Here is a 17,908-nt window from a genome sequence, read left to right as displayed (position 1 = left end):
TGATAAGTGACTTATAAGTGATTTATTCTTTTACTTATAAGTTGTTTATTCTGGACTTACACTTCACTGATACATTTAACTTGTAAGTGACTAATATGTTACTCATTAGGATTTTATATGCAAATGAGCTGCTTGACCTATGAGTGACTTATAAGCCAGTATTAGCCACTTAATAAGTGGATTATAAAACACTTATAAGTTTCTATTAGTTTTTTCTGTAAGGGATCATGGCTAATTTTTAGATCTAATCATTTAAACTAAAAGAACATAATTTATTAAATACAATGTGTATAGAATATAAATTTATCTAGTAGCAATGGAGCTGCGCAGGGACAAGGAATGTAGAGAATATATTGCTAAAACGATGAGCATATTCGTGATTAACATCAAAAGTGCAAGGGCATAGACTATTTTGTTTGAGCTGAAATTTGGAATATTTATTGCTTATAAAGTGTTTATTTTGAAAAATGCTGTGAGCTGATCCTGGTCTGCATAAAATTATTTTATTTATAACAGAATTTAAGCGAAGTGAAAATTTTTAGCTAATATAAGAATTTTCGGCAAAATTTTCAGTACTTCGCAAACAGCACTGACTAGCTTCTAGCACTTTTTGGGTAGAGGAAATAAACATATTTTAATGTGTATCAATTTTTTTCTTGAAAACCAAGCGTATGCCCTTGCACTGTCCCCATTTCCTACCTTCAGCTTAACAATTCTATTTTGAAACAAGTCACGTGACAAACAGCTGATATGCGGTATAACTGGTAATAACTACGGCCCAGTCCTATCCATTATTGATAGCTATATTACATTTTCTACAAGTATTCAGTTGCTTTGTTACAATTTTTTAAAAGAAGCAATGCATATTAAAACGGTGCTAAGGTCACATTTTCCATATCCACAGTTTGTGATCAAAATTTTAATTATCAATATAGAGAAGAAAAATCTCAATAACATAACGGCTATGTTTAATCATGTTGACATGTAAGGATCCTAATGTAAGGTAATGAAGATTCAAATTTCTCTTAATCAATCTTTTAAATGATCCCTAAGTGTAGGAGGAAGTCACAAATGAGGATCAAATTTTTACGAAGTAAAATAAAAAAGCATTTTTTCAAGAACAGCTAAATCCATTGTCTGCTAGCTTCATACTTTTAAACTCAATAACTCTTTTTTACCAGGAGAAAGAAAAGTTTTTCCGTGAGATATGGACAAGCTTGGAAACAAAGGATGCGTCTCTGCAAAGGCATTTTGACAGGGAAAGGATGTTTGCTGTTGGATTCCATGAGAATGAATGCATTGAAAAAATCAAGCTGTCAGTTGTTTATGTTGTCAAAAATCTTGATCACTGCGGAGAGAAACTTCCATACTCCTGGGCAATGTTTGAAAAATTCTTCCAAGAAAAGAAAAACCTTAAAATCATCAACAAAGAGACACTTTTGGCTTTCAATGACGCATTGCCACAGGAATTGAAGCTGGAAGCAGTCAAAGATATTAACACCATGCTGCACTTTTTCCATGACATCAGAGAAATTTTACACTTTGACCAAGAATTTCTTAGAGGAATCATAATTCTTGATGTTCAATGGTTTGCAGATGCATTCAAAAATGTCATTACCGATAAAAACCATGCAGCAGAGGATTTATTTAAGCTTGCCTCACAATGGGATAAATTTAATGAAACTGGAGAACTGAGTGACACACTGCTGTCTGCGATATGGAAAATGAACAACAATGGGTACCTTGAATACAAAGAAGATTTCATGTGCTACATGGAGAAGCTAGGACTCCTGGCTAAAATGGATGAAAACAAATGGTATGTCCCCTGTATGAACAAGAAACCATTTCCTGCGGAATGCTTTTCATCCTACCCTGCCTCATCCATCCTCTGCTACGTCTTTGATGCTCTTCCTGCTGGAATTTTCCAGCGCCTGGTAGCTATTTGCATTCAAATACCATGGAAACACAATTCAAGTCGTGATGAACTATGCATTTACCAGACAGTAGCTGTGTTTCGTTTTGAGAATCATAACATTTTGATTGGTATGACACCAACAGAAATTCAGTCACAAGTGTTTGTAATTGAAGGAGAAGTCGATAAATCTATATGTCAACAAATAAAGCACAAGATCGACAATATACTGAACATTCTCTCAGAAACATTTCATACAGACTCTAAATTTTCTAACGCTTTCAAATGCAAAGCTACAGGATTCTGTGATAACAATGAAAGTTCCGTGATCAACGAATCAGAGTTTACAAAACCTAATTTTCAGTGCCCTGCCTGTCCAGTTGGGAGAATGCATAACATCAACTCAAAGGATATCACGAAATTTTGGATCCAGGTATTTAATTTTAATAGCTGTTTTTTCCAGAAGAAAAAAGGAGTTAAATTTTACTGTAAGATTTAGTTTCTGAAAATTTTTAATATTCTGGATCATACTTTGAGTGTTCTGCACGTATATCTTGGCTACATGACTCCTATTTGAACTTTACAGTCTTAAGTTAACTCAATTAAACCTCAGAAACGTATTGGAAAGTATATCATTCATAAAAACTGTTGAATAAGTTTTTCAAAAAAAAAATTTAAAAAAAAAATAAAATAAAAAAAAGGTTACGATGGAAGTTTTAAATCTGAAGAAAAAGAGGGGGAAAAAAAATCATTAAATTTCTACAAAAAATGTTAAAATGGGTTAGATACGATAAATTTGAAATTAAAGAAGGAAAGGCAATCTAAAATTCATAGAGAGTAAATACAAGTTGTTTAATTAATTTCCTAAAATAAAGGAATTTGGTAAAATTTGAAGTATAATTCCTATTGGGGTAAAAAAAAGTCTTTAAAGGCTGATTTTGATAAGAAGGTCATCGTAGCGTTCAGAGAAATATACATCATTATTGTGCAACATATGTGTATACTTATTCAAATCATAATTCCAATATTTACTGGGGATGTGTGAAAAAAAATGTAGTTTTGCTTTATTTTAGTTAAAATCAGAGTTTATATATGTATATATTATGTAGTTTTCAATATGAAAACTGCAAGTCGAGAGCAAAAATGGAACTTGTCATTTCACTCACTCATTGTTTTCACTGAAACATTCATTTGTAATGTGAGAGTTCAACGAAAGTTTGTTATACCTTTTCCGTGTTTTCCATTTGTGAAATTTTGTGTGTAGTATTATTTGATTTCAATTGATCATTAATGATGGGCATACAGTGTGCACCGTTTTTAGTGTAAATATTTAAACTTTTACATATTAAAGGTACACGACGATGAAACTAAGCTTACTGGAGATAAACGTTCACCATCAGGTAGTTCTGGAACCAGTGGGTCACATCCTAAAGGTATCTCTACTAAATTTTCAGATAGAATCCTCTGTTCGTTTCACATTTCCCTTGAATTTACGTAGCACAGATTATAGAATATCAGAGAGACTAAGTTTTCTAGTAATATATTGTCTTGTGAAAGGGACATTGGTGTACACAGAATAATTCAAATCAATGAAAATGAATCAGTCATATATATACAAATTATATATGTATGTAAATTTTCGCTAGAAATGATTCTCAATAGTATTGTTATTTTATATCATTTTGTTAGAAAAAAGAGAAACTTATCAAAGAGTTCAGTAAATCAATACAAAATTCTAAAAATATACAATTATGAGGATTTTTCCAATTTCAATATTCACTTAGCATTGAAGCAACATATAGATAAATGCATTAAAATCAAATAATTTGTCAGATATGTCCCCTTATCTCTTGCGTATCCTGTTTGCTTAAACTTAAACTGTATGTATCATATGTATAAACTTAAACTGTATGTATCATATGTATAAAAGGAAATCAACTTAAACAATCACATGAGGAGCAGATACGGCCTTTTCTTTTCCTAATATTTATTAATTAGTTCATATCCTTTACTGTAGACTTATTTTCATTTGATATATTTGAGAAGGTATTGAATGAATAATTTATATTTTTCATTTTCTTTCATCTTACCCATATTTTTTTTTTTCGATTAATGGAGACAATTTGGTTATATTTCTATTATATAGATAATTTTGCCAAGATATTAATGTTATTGCAAGTTGGAACTGATGCAGTAAGAATTTGCTTTGATAAATTCTTCCCAAAAGAAGAACTAGGAAAGACTCTGAAAGAAAATGAAACAGACATAAGAAGAGGACAGTTTCGATTCCAACCACCTCAGTTAGAGATTCTGTTCCCAAAACAAGGTACTTATTGGTTTTCTTCTTTTAATGAGGAATGTTATGCTTCTAAAAAATGTTATGGTATAAAGGAAATATAAAAGTTTGTAAAAAAAAAAAAAAAAAAAAAAAAAAAAAAAACTTCTTTACTTAAAATTACTGTAAAATATTTTCTATTCTATATATTACACAATATTTGTTTTTCCTTTAACAAAGAAATTGAATCCCTTCAAACCTCTAAGTTTTTCTCAAATCAAGAAAATGTTACCCCTAAAAACAGTGATTTTACAACTTTCAACTAATCACTTAAAGAACAAGATCCTCTTATTTATTTACAAGTTATTCCTTTTGAAATAGTATTGGATAAAAGAGCAAAAAAAAGTTAACAGAATATTAAAAAAACGACAAACGTCTATAAATAATAAAGCTAAGCAATTTTAATATTAAAACTAGAACAGAAGAGTACAAGTTGAAACGAATTTAATGTTAAAAAGGATAGAAAATAAGAGTGGTTTCAATACCAAATTTAAATATTAGAAATGTTTTGCTTGATTTCAATGTTTCTTCATATAAGATATTGTAATTACCAAAAACATTTTCTTTTTTTTTCTTTTTCTTTTTTAAGGTCTTCCGTCTTCATGGAAGACCTTATAGTTATTCTACTGTTTCTTATTATTATTAGGGTCTTCCGTCTCCAACGGAAGACCCTTCTATTATTGTATTGTTTCTTTTTCACTTTTATTATTATTATTATTATTATTATTATTCCACTTTTTCTTTACAATTTTTGTGCAGACGATATCTCAAAAACGGTTTGATCTATTTTAATGAAATTTCCAGTGATAATGTGTTTTGATCTGAAGATGATCCTTTTTTGTTCAAATCCTAAAAATTCACTTCCGGTCGGAAGTTATCGCCCTTTAATCGAATTTTTAGTGATCATTTTGTCGACACAAAAACTCAAAAACGACAAAAGCTAGAATGTTGTCATTTTCAGGGCTAATAGACAACATATTGTTGTTTTGCACCTATACTTTCAAATCTTCCGGAAGTGCTTAGTATGGAAGCTCGGTAGGGGTCAAAATTTAGGACACGTTTTATGAGTGATTTTTTGAGACATTTTGCATCATATCTTTTAAAGTATAATAATTTTGTTAAAACATACTGAACATAATTTGTGCAGAATGACAAGATCTGAAATATGATATCAAGAAAAAAGTGCTGACTCATCACATTAAGAATCAAAAGTGGCCAAAAGTCTTTTTTCGATAACTCTTTAACAATCAATATTTTGTTATACATTACTGAAGCAAAAATGTTAAGCTTAACAATCTACAACTATATATTATGATATTCATGTTGTATGATGCATAATTAGGGGCCACAAGGGGCCAGAATGCAAAATCTTTGATGCTTTATATCTCGAAAGGGAGAAATATTTTGATAAGCAATATTGAACAAAAGATGTCCAAAATAATGTTCTGAACAATATGCAACCTTTCATTTTTTGCTAAACGTCCCCATTAAGGAGTTGAAGGGTTGGCCCCTAAATATTTCTTTTGCTAATAGCTCAAAAACGAAAAAGAATTTCTGAATAGTTGTTGAACAAAAAATGTTCAAAATCTTAAGATCTTTAAGATGAAATCCCGAAAAAGGGGCTGGGCACTCGAATTAGGGACCAAGAGGGGCCAAAAATCTTTTTTCGATAACTCTTTATCAGTTAATATTTTGTAATACATTACTGAAGCAAAGATGTTTATCTCAACCATCTACAACTATGTATTATGGTTTTCATGTCGTATGGTCAAAATTAGGGGCCGCAAGGGGCCAGAATGCTAAATCTTTGATGCTTTATATCTCGAAAGGGAGAAATATTTTGATAAGCAATATTGAACAAAAGATGTTCAAAATAATGTTCTGAACAATATGCAACCTTTCATTTTTTGCTAAACGTCCCCATTTAGGAGTTGAAGGGTTGGCCCCTAAATATTTATTTTGCTAATAGCTCAAAAACGAAAAACAATTTCTGAACAGTTGTTGAACACAAAATGTTCCAAATCTTAAGATCTTTAAGATGAGATCCCGAAAAAGGGGTTGGGCACTCGAATTAGGGGCCAAGAGGGGCCAAAAGTCTTCAATTGATAACTCTTTGTCAGTTAATATTTTATAATACATTACTGAAGCAAAGATGTTTATCTCAACCATCTACAACTATATATTATGATTTTTATGTCGTATGGTACATAATTAGGGGCCACAAGGGGCCAGAATGCTAAATCTTTGATGCTTTATATCTCGAAAGGAAGAAATATTTTGATAAGCAATATTGAACAAAAGATGTTCAAAATAATGTTCTGAACAATATGCAACCTTTTATTTTTTGCTAAACGTCCCCATTAAAGAGTTGAAGGGTTGGCCCCTAAATATTTCTTTTGCTAATAGCTGAAAAACGGAAAAAAAATTCTTAATAGTTGTTGAGCAAAAAATGTTCAAAATTTTAAGAGCTTTAAGATGATATGAATAAAAAGGGCCGATTCCTAAAATTAGGGGCCGTTAGGGGCCAAAGGCCGATTTCTTAAGTCTTTAATGTTCAAATGTCTTTTTACAGATTGTGGTAAATCATTATTTTAGAATGAAAATCACAATCAAAATCTTATTTCATTTCATCAAGAATTGGACGGAAGACCCACTCGTTGCTCGCAACGAGATCGTATCTAGTTCTTTTTATTATTTTTTTTCCAAAATTTTGTGCACGCAATTTCTCGAAGACTACTGGATGAAATTACATGAAATTTTCAGAAACGATGTGTCCTAATGTGAACTTGATCTATCTGAGCGATTTTTTGAAAATTCTTATCTGGTGCCAAGTTACGGGACATTTCCTGATTTTAAAATGACATTTTGTCTGTGGTTAATCTCAAGAACGGTAAAAGATATCGATGTGAAACTTTCAGGGATTATAGATCGTGATAGATACTATCCAGGATTATCCGCGTCGTCAATACTTCCTGTCGTTAGGAGATGCGAATTGATAAAAGCGTATTTTCTAACTTTTTTGTTTTCCAATATTTTTTATTTAATTTTGGAATATCAATAGAGACCTTTCTACTGATGCTTACTATATAAGTTGTTTGAAGATTGGTTAATCTGAACTCAAGATATTAATATTTGAAAATCTGAAGCGGCCCAAGATGGCGGCTGCCTCTGTCAACTCCGCCATTTCGCGAGTAGGGGTTAATGGAGGCAGCTGAGCGTTTGATTAAATGATTTTGACATAAGGATACATGAAATGTAAAAAACTACTTCGACTCTCACGTAGTAGTGAAATAGTTGGAGGATTACATCCCGTTACTTTTTTATATTATAATAGATAATCAATGTAAATATTGTAATTAATTGGTCAATTGACAAAAGAATTATACAAGTATTATTGATAAATGATGTTCTGTTAGAAAATAATAATAGTGTTGCCAAAAGAAAGGCAGTCTGTTGTATTTTATCAATATGATATCAGATATCTGATAACATGATCATTGATTAAGTTGAGGTACAAGGGGGCTGTACAGCCAATTGGCTTGTGTCTTCACTTTGGTACAGAAACCAATTAGTGTATCGATCAAATCGAATTGTGCAAAGTTGCCGTAGTCAGTGACTAGTTAAAATATAGCTGTGTGACGTTAACTATAGGTTTGTCATTAGGACAGAGAAGCTCTTACAAAGTTAAATACTGTGTAAGTATATTGTATCTACTTGGCTAGAGTTATATAGGCAACTTGGTAAGCAGTAAGACACCAGGCAGGTGTTAAAGGCTAAATCAAGAGGCACCAGGCAGGCTGTTGGGGATAAAAAAGTAAAAAAAAAAAACGCATTCACGTTGGCGACATGGGTTCAATCCTCCTTGTGACCAAAATTTTGAATCTCTTTTCAGCTCGATTTTACGTGGGTTTCTTTTCCTAAAACGGACGGAAGACCTCTCGTTGCTCGCAACGAGATCGTATCTAGTTTTTTTTCTTTTTTTTTGTGCTACAAGTGATATCATGTACATAACAAACTTACGACTGAATTACTAAATTGTTCAAAATATAACAAATCTTTATTTTTATACAATTTTAAAGCTATTCTGATCTATGTTTACTAAACTTAAAGACATTGAAAGCATTGTTTTAGCCTATTTGAAGAGTTCCAAAATGAATTTTGGAACTGATTGTTAATTAAATTAAAAACCACATACTCCCTTGGCAAGTTAGGTTGTGGGGGGTTAAGTAATTCTGACTGTGTATATAAATAAATGAGTGTAGAAGAAAATCATAATCTCTACTTTATTCGTTTCAGACGAGAAGGTCTAGTAATTTTTAGTAATTTATTGAAGGTGGACCCAACACTGGCGTATCATCTTTATCTATGGACGTTACCATCATGTATAAATTGTTGAGGAATTTCTCTGACATTGCTCCCCCTGGAAATGGATGGGGAAAAGAACCTAGAATAGTGGACATCACAGAGAGTGACGACGTAGAGAGAATCCGTTTATATAGAAATAAATACAGCCATGATCCAGGAAGTAGCCCCGTGATGAGTGATGATGTATTTAACATAATCTGGGCTGATATTTCTCAGGTGAGTTTAAGTAATATGTGTTTAAGGTAATTTTGTTTTCCAACAGTGAAATTTAAATGAAATAATTTTAATTGTGGTTGTGGAACATCTCTCAACTGTTAAAATTTATTTCCTCTGATAGAGTAAGACCAGGCATTCATTAATGTTTATGGCGTAGGTAAAAAAAAATATAGGGCCAATTTTATATCTAACAATAAATTGATTTTTAGAGCATATATCTCTCAGAAGAAAATAATGCAAATTAAATTATACGATAGAAACAAAAAAAACATGGGGATAAAATTTACATCTGTATAAAACAATCCTATCTGTATTTTTGTACCTCTCTACAGTATTTGCAAAGTTCAAGTATTTTCTCAATTATTTAATAATGCCATTTATTTCTAATTCGTATAATTAGTCTAAAAATAGTTTTACAATAAAAAATCTTTTTAAAGACTAATTTGTTCAATGTCTGTGTTTTTTTTTATATAAAAAAAGAAATAGTCTCTATATGATAATCCTTGTCAACTTAATCTCTAAAATGTTATATTTTTATAGGAATTATCTGATTTATTTCTTTCCAGGCCATATTAAGACTTAGTGGTGATGTTTTGAAGAGAAGAATAAGTGAAATATAGCTGAGTGGATAATAAAATTTGACAACATTCACGTGACAACAACACACATTTTAATGAAAAATGTCTTTATAATGAAATTTAGGTATCTCCATCCTCCTATGATGTCATAGGTTTTTGCAAAAACTGTTATTAATCTAAATTCATATTCAAAAGAACAATATCTGTTGAAAGAATGATTTTTTAATGGTGCAATGATAGATTTAGAGGTTTTAATTTATTTTTTTTTTTTGCTTTATGCCTGTACACTCCGGTAATATTTTCATTGTATTTAGTTTTACTTTCAAAGCTTTAAGGTGATGTAGTTTGGTTAAATTGAGGTTATAACAAATGTACAGATTCAGACCGATGTTAGATTAGAACTAAAATGAGGAATAAAATTGTACAGTTTCTTTGCATATAACATTTCCTTAAAACTCTTTTTAGAACAGCAATTGCAAGATGATGTTATTATACCCCCCGCAAACGAAGTTTAGGGGGGTATATTGGAATCACCATGTCCGTCTGTCTGTAGAAGAGATTTTGTCTGGACCATTACTCAGAAACTATTGGAAGGATTTGTCTGAAAATTTGTACAAATATTATTCACCATATGAAGTTGTGCATCTGATATTTTCATCTTGATTCGATTATTATTTTGAATTTTACAGGTGTTTTTTTTTTCATTTTTATTTTGTGGTTTTGTCCGGACCGTTTCTCAGAAACTATTGCAAGGATTAATCTGAAAATTTGTACACTTATTATTCACCATATGAAGGTGTGCAATTGGAATTTTCAACTCTTTTTGTTCATTTTACAGGTTTTATTTTTTATTTTAATTGACTTGTTCATTTTGGGCTCATGTATAAGGTTTGAGACATAGAATCTAGATTATCTGTGCAAAAATACTACAGCTTAAAACTACTCATATAAACTTTAAAAAAAAAGAAACATCAAGTGTTAAAAACAGTTTTTATATTGCATAGAAGATAATGTAATTTTATTTATCTCTTGGGAATAATGACTGGACATGCATCCAGTTAAAGATAAATTAATGAGTTTGGTGTGGGAAGTTGAACATTAAGGCATCTTATTATCAACCGTGTGTAATCTCCTGGGAATCAGGCACAAGAATTAAAGATCTCTCTTCTCTTATTCTCTTAACTGTAATTTATTGTCTGTCAAAGCACTTCATTACTGGATGACCAGCTCTTTATTTTCAAATGAATTTGATATAAAGTTATCAAGATTAATTTGATTTTGTATAAAATGATTTTTTTTCAACAATTAGTTTGCAGAGTGACATAACACATAATTGCAATATATTTTTTTAATGCAGAAATAAAAAAAATTAAATAAAAAAAATAATGTTACAATAGAATTACAATGTGTTAGTATTGATGTTTCATTTGGTTGCACCTTTGTTTCATTCATTAAGAAACATGATGAGCAATTATATTTCACTGCAAATTTTTGTAAGTAAATTGTGAACACCTCTAGATTCATAAAGTATTTTTGAATTGGCACCTTCTCTGAAAAACCCAGCGGGGGGTATTTGTCCCTATTGGACAGTTCTAGTTGATACTGAAAATGAAACGCACTTTTGTAGCGTGCATTCAAAAACCTTTTTATACGCCCGTCTTAAGACGGGACGTATTATGTTATAGGCTTCGTGTCCGTCCGTCTGTTAGCTTTTCTCGTGTCCGGCTCATAACTTTAATACTATAAGGCCTAGAGTTATCAAACTTTGTCAGCTGATACATCTTGGGTAGAAGGTGTGTCGCACACAAAAAGTAGGTCGCTCTGACCTTTAATAAAGATGCTATAGCCAAATATGGAAAAATCCTGTCCGGCTCATAACTTGAAAACTATGAGACCTAGAGCTTTCAAACTTGGCAAAAGTATACGTCTTAGGTAGAAGGTGTGTCGCGGCCTATTTCAAAGTCACTGTGACCTTAAATTTAAGTGATTTTTAAAAAAAAACTAAGTCTTTTAAATTTTAAATTTCATAATCCTAAAAAATGTAAAAATATAGTGGTATCCTTATTAAAAAATGTTAAATTAAGTAAAAACTTATTTTTTCATTATATACTTTACAGCAATCTGTAACAAATGTTTATGCTTTGAGAGGAATTCAGTTTGTCCCATGGGCATAATTATCAAGCACTGGTCAAGAAGAATTTTGATAGCAGAGACTTGCATGTCAAATTGGAGAGAAATTTATGAGTTTATTGTCAGGAGCTAAGAGCATCTGTAGATCTGATGCAGCTGTTATCTTAATTTATCTCTTGGGAGTTGGGCAAAAAGAAATGGCCTCATAGTTCCTTTTGTTAATTAAGAGTTCTTGATGGCTAGTCCAGATAAAGATCTTTCAATTGGTGTAATGTAATTAAAACAAATTTATGTTTTAGTGATTATTAAAACTAAATTAGTATTGTATAATATAATTAAAACTAAATATACATGTGTTCATTGAAAAAAAAATTATATTTCAATTTTTATATATTTGCAACAAATTGCAGTTATGTCTCACTTAGAATTTTATAGTCTGAAGAATTATTATAATTTATGTTTGATTTTTTTTATTAAACTGTAGCATTTCCATTACTTCATAAAATATGCAGTAAACAATTTAAGTTTAAGTAAGCTGCATATGGATTAAATTTGTTATGCTCTAACACAACCAGTTTTGAATGATATGATGTATTTGTTATAATCAATCCCTACACTGTAAGTCTCTTTGAGATGTATGATAAGAAACGGAAATTAGATCATTTAAATCTGTGTCAATCTGTTAATCAAGGCCTACCTGAATGAATTAACATAATCTGAACATATATAGATCAATATACAGGTATAATGAAAAAAATGCGGTTGGATCGGAAATCAAACTGGGAGCCTTGAAAACTAGCTATTGAGGTTCAGAAACTACTGAGCATTCCAGGTTGATGTCTTCAGTCCACCCTAAACTACTACAAAACAATACAAATTATTAGCAGAGGTGGGAATAACCATTCCATGCAGAACAAGTTCTATCCATCGAGTCTCAATTGCATGATTTGATAAACTGGTGCATTTCGGTGTCAAAAATATAATTGATATGTAGGGATGGCAATTTGTAACCTGGTTATCGATAAATTGGTCGGAAGGATGGTATTAGTTAGAAAATCTGTATTCGTTTAATCGAAAAAAAATTTCAATTTGAAGGTTATTTTCTTAAATTTTAATTAAGATTATTTAGGGTTAATAATGGTATTCAAGATTAAGATTGCGGGATAATTGATTAAGAGTTAATTACATAGTTATAGATATTTCTTTCATTCAATAGATGTTCAATAGATCTTCCTTCGGTATGAAGAATCCTTGAAATACTATGGTGGCAGAGTAAAATTTGTAGATATTTTTATCACTTTATTATGATTAATTAATTTAGTATTTTCATTAGTTAGAAAATTATTTGAACCATGAATTTGTTGAATGTGAATATATATTTAAACTACTGTAAGTTATTTTCTAAATGAGTATATCACTCATGTGAGTATTTTAACTTTTACACACTGTACCTATATTTAGAGGGAATACCCTTTTCCTTGCTTTTCATTGGTCAGTGTGGTCAATTGTAAAGAATTTGGTCATGTGATACTTTTGGGGGGAGATTTACTGTTGTGTGTTATATGTAGTTCCTGTGCTGCATTCTGTGTTGTGTCAGTCAGTTTTGTCCAAAATTTTAAGCTGTAATTGGAATCTGTTTACATAATCAGGTCAGAAAATTTGTATTTACCTATATAGTCTTTATATTAGATACATAAGTATGTGTTCAGTAATATTAGAAATAGTTAGATACCAATTCTATTAAAATGGCTGATCGTACTGAAAGAACGAGTATGAGTGTAACATTTATTTTGAAAGGAAATACAGGATTGGTAATATAAATATAGATACAGCACAGTGAACTGAATAGCTGAATTAAGTTAGTGAATTTATTTTTACCTTTAGATAGATTTCACATGATCAGAGGATGTAGGCTTAACTTATTGTAAGTCTACCTTTACACCTCATGTGAGGTAAGCATTATTTCTAGAGTTTTAGGTTTGAAATATATATGTCCTGACACATTTATGATCATAATACTGATGAAACATACATGTAAACATGTTCTTCATGAATTCATGTGAAATAAGGTTTTACATGATAATATGCAGTGAGACTTAAATGAGTATATTATCAGTATATTTATAATACTTTGTTTGTCATAATAATGAGCAGTCATAGATAATTTTCACAGACACAAATATTTTTGAGTCTTGTGTATAAAGGGAAATAACTGGTATTTTCATTTTATTCGGAAACATGAACGTGAGAGTGTTCGTTCTTGCAATGTTGTTTATTAAGCTTTTACTATGTTACAGGGTCAAAACCTCAACCGATGTATTATCGTTAAATAAATGGTGTAAACTTTACTATAGTCATTTCATCCCTACTAAATCCAAAACGCCATAAGACCCCGGGTTACACTATGATTAGCCTAGAATAGCACTTACCTTGTTAACCCGAAATTCCTTTGACGATATGTAAACTTAAACAGGATATTTCACCTCTTTTATCTAGAAATATATTAAGAACTCATTATATGGTAAGATTATTCTGAGTATGGATCATTCTTCGTAAATTAAAAACAAAGAATTCCTCAACAAGACTGCTGAACATTATTATAAATGTTGGGGCGAAGAGAATTTTCAAGACCAAACAAATTCAGTCTGATGCGCGTTACAACATTTAAGAAATAATATACAATTATTGCTGTTTTTTGAGGTCAATACAATGATTTAGCCATCTGAGGAGTGCAATATTTACCGAGCCCGAAGGGCGAGGTGAATATTGTACTTCGAAGATGGCTAAATCATTGTATTGACCGAAAAAACAGCAATAATTGTTTTATTATATGATTCACTGAAAAAATAATACATCTCATTACTTGTTTGCATTTAATTAAATCCTAGCCAACTACAAGAGAGAAGCAGAATTAAAATGTGAATAAACCTTACCAGTCGTATCAATTTGAAATGGTTTTTTTTAAATCAATTTTAGTTGCCATGAAAAAATATATAATGTCAGTCTATTTTATAGGATAGATTTTGAAAGGAAGGAGTATTATCAGGAAAAAAAGACTGCCAAAAAGTTAAAAAAAATTGTTGTTCAGTAAAAGTGTTGGAGGGGTGTCCCTGCATCCCCTCTTACCACCCTCACCCTAAAATATATATTCGTTTATGTTTTGTTCACATGAAGAAAAAATCATAGTCGTTTAAATAGCTTTCCAAAACAATTTGTATCAATTTGGAATTTCCCAATCTATTTTTAGATCAATGTAGAGGAAATAAATCCTTGTATTGACCTGGCACGTCACGTGCAGGTCAATACAACGTAGTATTTTTCTAACATAGTTGGATCTCAGCCAATCAGAGAGATGGAAATTATTCAATCATATAATAAACAACGTTATTCAGTGAACATGGCGTTATGAATAGCAATTGCTCTGCTGGCATATTCCATGATGCGCGCTAGCGCATCATGGAAAATATGCCAGCAGAGCTATTGCTATTCATAATGCCATGTTCACTGAATGATCGTTGTTTATTACTTATATTTGCATTCTTTGATTTTTTTCAAGAAAATCAGAGGAAATCCTAACTTACCCTCGAATCATGAGTTTTCGTGGCATTACGGTTAATTTGTAATAAAGTCCTTCAAAACTGAATAATTCAGATGTTTGTTATTTATCACATATACAAACAATAATTCTCCTTATTTTAAAATGATTTACCATCAGATAGCATTTGTTATTTGTTCAGATGGTCATTGAATTCTTGCATAATTGCTCTTTCGATTTTTTTGCTGACGTCATATGATTTCGTGGTATTTATAAAACAAGTAAACTATGGAAATCCAGTCGGGGAAAATCCTTATAAATTTTACAGTGTCCAAAATACTAGTTAATTGACAAAATGATTACATTATTTGACATGGTAATTTATTTGTTGTTAATTAAGACCACATCTATCTAGGCGTGCCTAAGCTGTATTGCTAAATAATGTAAAAAAAATTTCTCTTTCTCAAGAGTGGCCTAGAAGTAATTTTATAAAGCTTTATTTGAATGTTTCATGTTTTAAGATATAAATTACATGTATATTTAAAAAAAATTAGATGTTTAATTCAATTAATTATCAATGGCACAATATTTTTTTTTATCGTATAACTTTTTAACACCCCCGATATTTTCTTTGAAAATTATACAAAAAATGACGTTACTAGATCACCGTAGAAAAAATTTCAAATGTGGGAAATTCCAAATTATTGTCACTTGACCGGTAGCTGTATGGATAGTTAACAGACGATGATATGCAAGATCGCCGGCTATAAGTTTGTAAGTTTGGTATTCTAGTTCAAAACACGACGAATAAGCGTATATTACGCAAATGGTCAAATTTGCGAACTATGCATAGCTCACTCGCTATATTTTATTTTGGCAAAGGCTAAAAGGTTTAACACTTGGTCATAAAACGTGCAGAGGGTTCCCCTATATTAATAGCAAATATGACGACATTTCGATCTCGCATTGTGCGATTATTCCTAAGAATAAAAAATACCACGAAAACGTATATACCACGAAAATACATGACGGGACGGTACATAACACCCAAAGTCAATAAAAGCGTGCAATTAAGGGTTGAGAAAAATGAAAATTTCAGTATTGGTATTTTCTTTTCAAAATATAGCAGAAATATTGACAAATACCTAAATATGTCTATGCTAAATGGATTTCAAGTTAACTTTCGAGGTTTTTGTAAAACCATCTTTCAAAGTATGGTAACATTTTTCACATTTTTCTATGGTGTAACATCCGTTACTGTTCACCATCGTTTGAAATTTATTAAATAAATATTTTTCCCTGTATTCTTGGATTAGGTAATTCTTAGTTTCACTTCAAATATGTTTCGATGAAGAAACAAAACGACAGACAGATAAATTATGCATCAAATTTTATTTTAAACTGTAAAGGAAAAAGAGTAAGAAAAACGACCAAAGAAAAAATTGGCAAAACACAAAACATGACTAGATTCCAATATCAATACTTTTTATTTGCGATTAGAAATTGAACAAAAACCAGGAAAAAAATCTAATATGGTATATAAATGATATAAAGTAAGCGTGCACGAAGGTTCAAGTGCTATTTACACAAAAATATATAGATGAAATTTAAAAGTGTAATCACAGTAACGTATGTTACTCCGTTTTTATGTGTACATAAAACAGCTCTGTAAAGTGCATTCAAATGAAAAATAACAGTTTTTTTCCTTGAACACATACATATCACGTACAATTTAACAGCTGGTCATACCAGAATAAAGCAATGGTATTTTTATTATTAATTCAAAGTAAAATTATTGGACAAAATCATAAAAATGACAACTGTACATTTATAAAATGAAATTGTACATTAAGGTTGTCTTTCTAGCCAAAACGATCATCGTAATTCCTATTTCGTGTCTAATATTCAACATGATAAAAACATTTTTATCAAGTTAAGCTTGTATTAATGTTATTTACAGTAACGTATGTTACAATTCAAAACTTAAATGTACACGTTCAACTGACAGAAAAGAAAATCCACAAATTACTGAAACTTAAAAGCAGTTAAGACACTTGTTTAATAATGCATTTTACATCCTTAATGTGATTCTGTAAGTGATTCTGTAGATTACTTAATGTATCATTCTATTTGTTAATAAAAGAATCAAATTTCTCTCTAAATTTGACTATGTACTGCTCAAATCTATCAAATTTCTTCTGCCTTGTCCTTCCTTTTGCCAGAAACTTTCCTTTTTTTGGCCTCTTTTCTCTCTCTGTACATTTTTTTGAATTTCAGCACTCGAAAGAACTATTTTTGTCTAAAATAAAGTAACCAAATATAGTAACATACGTTACCCAATGTCTTATATATTTATTATCGTCTATATTTTTGAATACCATTTCATAAAATGCTTTTCCCAATTTAAGTGAAGTAAAGTATTTAAAAGGAATTCTTATACAATGGCAGCATAAAATTTCCCACGTTTGTGATCAAATCGTTTGTACAAAATTCCGAACAAATAGAATTGACATTAAATCCCAGGTAGGGTCTAATTATTCATTTTACGGTTAAATGTAATAAAATATATTAAAGAGATTTATTTTATTAAATCATCTTATCTGTATTGAAATTAATATGCAAGAAGTTTTGATTTTTCACATTATTTAATGTTTTACTGAACTGTGAAAAGTTTGAGTAGCATACGTTACCAAGTGTAACGTATGTTACCTTTATTTTATTGCCAAATTCCAAAATATCCGAGTAAATTTGAGTAAATATTTTTTTTTCGATTACTAACTAAAGGTTTTCTGTCATAATTTAAATAAGAGTCGTAAGAATAATTTCACCTTATTGCC

General features: G+C 30.5%; 1 protein-coding gene across 3 annotated transcripts; it reads left to right on the top strand.

The window, feature by feature from the left end:
* The first annotated feature begins 764 nt into the window (after positions 1 to 764).
* On the top strand, positions 765 to 11,391 carry LOC134247277 (uncharacterized). Of its 3 annotated transcripts, none has more exons than XM_062729643.1 (5): positions 765 to 2,345; positions 3,264 to 3,312; positions 4,059 to 4,238; positions 8,581 to 8,828; positions 9,395 to 11,391. In XM_062729643.1, exons 1-5 carry the CDS (start codon positions 1,266 to 1,268, stop codon positions 9,446 to 9,448), a joined length of 1,611 nt encoding a protein of 536 aa, XP_062585627.1. In that variant the 5' UTR covers positions 765 to 1,265; the 3' UTR covers positions 9,449 to 11,391. The 3 variants fall into 3 exon arrangements, with proteins under 3 accessions (XP_062585627.1, XP_062585626.1, XP_062585624.1); XM_062729642.1 differs by having other exon boundaries at positions 3,264 to 3,327; XM_062729640.1 differs by having other exon boundaries at positions 3,264 to 3,345; positions 9,395 to 11,390.
* The last annotated feature ends 6,517 nt before the right edge of the window (positions 11,392 to 17,908 follow it).

The sequence above is a fragment of the Saccostrea cucullata genome, unplaced genomic scaffold (assembly GCF_032062105.1).
Source record: "Saccostrea cucullata isolate Sc308-1 unplaced genomic scaffold, CSIRO_AGI_Scuc_v1 ctg4553, whole genome shotgun sequence".
Classification (NCBI taxonomy): domain Eukaryota; kingdom Metazoa; phylum Mollusca; class Bivalvia; order Ostreida; family Ostreidae; genus Saccostrea; species Saccostrea cuccullata.
Note: the sequence above shows the minus strand (reverse complement) of the source record. Positions and strands in the feature narration are given on the sequence as shown.